The sequence below is a fragment of the Lepisma saccharinum genome, chromosome 16, assembly GCF_977018435.1.
Source record: "Lepisma saccharinum chromosome 16, izLepSacc3.1, whole genome shotgun sequence".
NCBI classification, from domain to species: domain Eukaryota; kingdom Metazoa; phylum Arthropoda; class Insecta; order Zygentoma; family Lepismatidae; genus Lepisma; species Lepisma saccharinum.
Window position 1 is genome coordinate 46,562,127 of NC_139244.1, and position 4,280 is coordinate 46,566,406.

Here is a 4,280-nt window from a genome sequence, read left to right on the forward strand (position 1 = left end):
AGCAACCGTAGAATATCTTTCATATGGATAATCTATTTTTATTTTCTTGCCGTACGCACCGCCATCTTCCGGTAGAATATGAATGAACTCTTCATTTTACTCCCTTTGATGGCGTACGAGTGCAATTTCAGCCCTCTTAAGATTTCAAATAAAAGTATTGTTCAGTGGCGTATTCTCCATGTTGCCCCGTTTACCGCCACTAAACCAACTTTTCATATTTCTTTTTGTACAATTAGCTTTAATATACGGAAAGTTGCTTATTATACAGAGTGTTTCCGTGACCTTGATTCAAACTTTCAGGGTGGATGGAGATTGACCCAAGTAACAATATGAAAATTCAACATTTCCTGTACCGTTTTCATTGTAGAATGCTACAATACACTGTAGTAGCGTCCATATTTAATCTACAAGCTGCATATTTTAGTTGTCTTAATCCATTGTCATAGGAAGACCCAAATAGTTTTGGCTCATAACGTTTTAACGGTGCATTTCCAGACATGGTAGAGTAGAGGCGGCAAATGTGGAATACCGTTTTTGTTTTGAACTATAATTACTTTATTTGTGCACATTTTGATATGAAAATTCAACAAAAAATACAATACACATTCCTTTTAAAAAAAACACTTAGAATATTTGAAATAATTAATGTGCTTTTGAAGAAAAAAACATTAGTGAATAAAGTGCGAAATGTCAACAAAATGAAAGTGGGGGGGGGGGGGTAATGTGGAATACAGTATTCCACATTACCCTCATAATTAGAGATTACACAACTTTGACACTTAGCCTATTGTTCTGTTCATTTATGTTAATTCGACATTCGTTATGCAGTTAAATGAGAAACTACAAATTTACTTGCAAAAATCGCAAAGTAACACATCTCCCTCTGATGCACTACAGAGCTCATGGGCCCACAATTCACACAATAAACACTGGATCCACTTACTACCTGGAACATCAGTCGACCAATTCTCTCCACAGAACAAGCACTCAGTGTCTGGGTTCCTCGGACCTACACTTTCACCAATCACACTACAATGATCAGAGGTGATTCCATTACTTTCAATGGTCGATTCACTTGTTGTACTTGCAATGTCTTCCTGCTTCTTGCCACGCTGCCTTCTGGAATTACCATTTCATCTTTTCCTTTCCCTTCACACTGATTTGATTCTTTGAAGATACATCTCTTGCACGAGTTCTTTTTTTTTTACTTCTTCTTTTCTGTTTCATGAAGAGAGTGTTGTAGAGAATGTTTATAACGTGTTCCTGTGAGTACAGTTGACGAAGTGGTTCTGCTTCCCCTCTTGGATTGTGCATTACTTGTATTTGGAACTGGAGATATATCCCATGGTGTTACTGTATGGTTGGGTAGTGTTGATCGGCAAGTGTAGACAGCATTTGTAGACTTTTCACTTTTGAAGTTGTTTCCTGTACAGGCAGTGTGGGATTTTCAGTGGGAGAAGATGTGGATGGTTGTGGATTAACACTATCAGGAGGTAGAGAGACGTCATTACTGGCTGTGTTGGTAGGTCCAATGAAATCACTATCCCTAAAAACGTTTGGATTCAGGGAATAAATCCCTGTGCATTTGAATCTATTAACAGCAATCTCGCCCGACTGAGCACGTAGGTAAGCTCTGGAAAAGCGTTCTCCTACGTCAAAATGAGTTGCTTTTCTCCCATGGTTACGGAGAAACAATCTCAACTCCTCGTTGTGATATCTCTTCAGAGGGCCCAAGAATGTTCTATCAAGAGGTTGTAGCTTATGTGTCGAGTGTGGTGGCAAAGAAATTATAACAACAGATTCTTCCCGAGCTAGGTCAATAACCTCAATATTCCTGGTGTGGCTGTAGTGGCCATCAAGTATGAGGAGTACTGGGTCATCTTTGCTTGGCTTCACTTTACTGATGAAGTGACGAAACCAGTTAGTGAATATTGAGAGTTGAATCCAGCCTGAGAGATGGTACGCTGCGATGGAACCTGGAGGTGCATATTTCATCAGTTGAACATTTTCATTTTTAATTGGAAAAATTAACATGGGAGGGACAAATGAACCACCCGCACTCATACATGTTACTACAGTTATTAGTGATCCTCGCTCAGCGGATGTCAGAGTACCCACCTGTCTTTTCCCCTTTAATGCAATGATTTTGTCCTGTTTGGTTTGCACCACAGTAAGTCCACTCTCACCTACGTTATACACACGATCAGGGGGGATATTGAACTTCTTGTAGGCATCTTCCAAGTTGTTGAAAAATTTAGCCACGTTTTTGCGACTGAAGACATTTGCTCTCGCAAATGAGGTTCCAGTGGGATTTCGAAGAGTCACTACATCTATATGTCTTTGCATAAACAATCTAAACCAGTCTTTACCAGCACATTCTCTTACCACAGAGAATGGGTGCTTCACATTATTTCGAACAGCTACTTGATAAGCAACTGAACAAATGTCACGTTTTGTGAGTCCGTAGTAACGAGATTCCATTTCTAAGACATAACTGACAAGATCATTGTCCATGGCTGGAGAGAAGATTGGCTTTCGACCTACACGTATTCTTGCAGCGTCATCTGCAGATTTGTCAGAATGTTCTCTAAGTAATCGAAATAATGTGGTCCGTGGAGCATCATATGTTTTGCTGGCACGCAGAAATCCCATTTCTTTTTACCTGACTGCTGTCACTGCCTGCGTCATTTTCTCTGGGTCCCACTTCTTCTGCTGGACTCCTCCTTTCGGTATTCTGGAAGGGTCTGTGAATCTGCAAAATATAAAGAGACCATTTTGAGCATTAAATATGCAGATTAAATATAGGATTTTTTGTCATAATGCATTTACAGTAATTATTCTATCTTAACATGGGCACAATTTCATTTTTTTTTCTGCAAGGGTTTAGGAAAATCTAATTTCGTAATAAGAACAGTAATAAGGGCTGAAGAAGGAATGGCTGCCGCATAATAAGATCAATGTCGAGGGAATATTTGCCAAAAATGTTCTCATTAACAAGTTGCAGAAATTTTGAGGGTGTCTTGAACCCCCCACAACATGATAAACATTCTCTGCCATTTAGCTGTACCTTATAACTGCATGCAGGAAGTCATAAAACTATAAAAATGTGATTTTAACCAATTGTATCAAGGCCTGAAAAAGAGAGGGTAATGTGGAATAGTATTCCACATTAACCACCCTCACCTATTCCACATTACCCGCTAACTACTTTTCTTTTTTAATCTTAAATTAGATAATAACGGAAACTTCCAGGACACCTAATTGACAATGCTTATTTAGCTACGACATTGGTGAACAATGTCACATAGAACACTTGCAGAAATCTTACCTTGTGTTTGCTTTGTGTCTACAAAACGACGCTAACGAAAAAAAGTCCGCTCCCTCCAAAACAGCTTTATGTGCTCTGTCAGCAAACATTCACAGTGGATGGCGGGGGTTGCTTCAGTGCTGCCATCTGTACATACCGTCTGATGGTTTTAAAATACCCCGATAGATGGTAGACGTATGTAGTTGTAAATATCATGGTATTCCACTTTTGCCGACCTTCCACATTCGCCGCCTCTACTCTATCCTTACCTCATATTGCTTTTTGGGTCAATCTCCATCCACCCTGAAAGTTTCAATCAAGGTCATGGAAACACCCTGTATATTATACAAGTCTTTAAACCAGAATTTAAGCAATCTATTTAAAGAACTGAAAGACTGGTTTATTTACGCAATTGATTGTTGTATTGTATAACGCAACCTTCTGACGACCGGGTTTCCTCCCCGATTGTACACGGGAAGGGAGAGGAGCTGAAGAGAGTGACTAACATGTGGCCTTAGGGCTCAGTTCCACCACTGGAAACACTGTTTGTGGGAGAAAACTGCTTATTCCTTTCTATTTCTCTGCAGCGCTTGGGAGAGGCAGTGTTGCTATATGAAGACACATAATAAATTGAAATATATAGGAATAGTCATACACTACATCTACGTAAGATAAAAACAATAACCCCAATATACCTTTAAATATACCTCCACGTCCAATTTTTGGTGAAAAGGGAAATGTTATTAAGAAATCGATATTGCCGGAAAATTTGAAGTTGTCGGACTTCTGTGTTTTACTTGCGTGCCTGCATTCGTGTTTTATTATTTGTTATATCTAGGGAGCGGAAGTTGATGAAATGTCATCTTTTTTCTGACATTTCGGACACGATGCCCATTAAATATACACAATATTACACTTCGTCTAGATCCCAAAAAGGTAATTTTAAAGTGCATTTTTTTTGCCAATTTTCAGG

At 39.1% G+C, this 4,280-nt stretch overlaps 1 protein-coding gene across 1 annotated transcript; it reads right to left on the reverse strand.

Moving 5' to 3' along the window:
* Nucleotides 1–1,350: 1,350 nt before the first annotated feature.
* LOC146000574 (uncharacterized) lies at nt 1,351–2,514 on the reverse strand. The gene has a single exon (XM_083138325.1). The coding sequence runs from the start codon at nt 2,512–2,514 to the stop codon at nt 1,351–1,353; it is 1,164 nt and encodes a 387-aa protein (XP_082994451.1).
* Between the last annotated feature and the right edge of the window lie 1,766 nt (nt 2,515–4,280).

Excerpts from the sequence above, each read along its gene's own strand:
- LOC146000574 (XM_083138325.1), bottom strand. The coding sequence starts at position 2,514 with ATGGACAATGATCTTGTCAGTTATGTCTTAGAAATGGAATCTCGTTAC.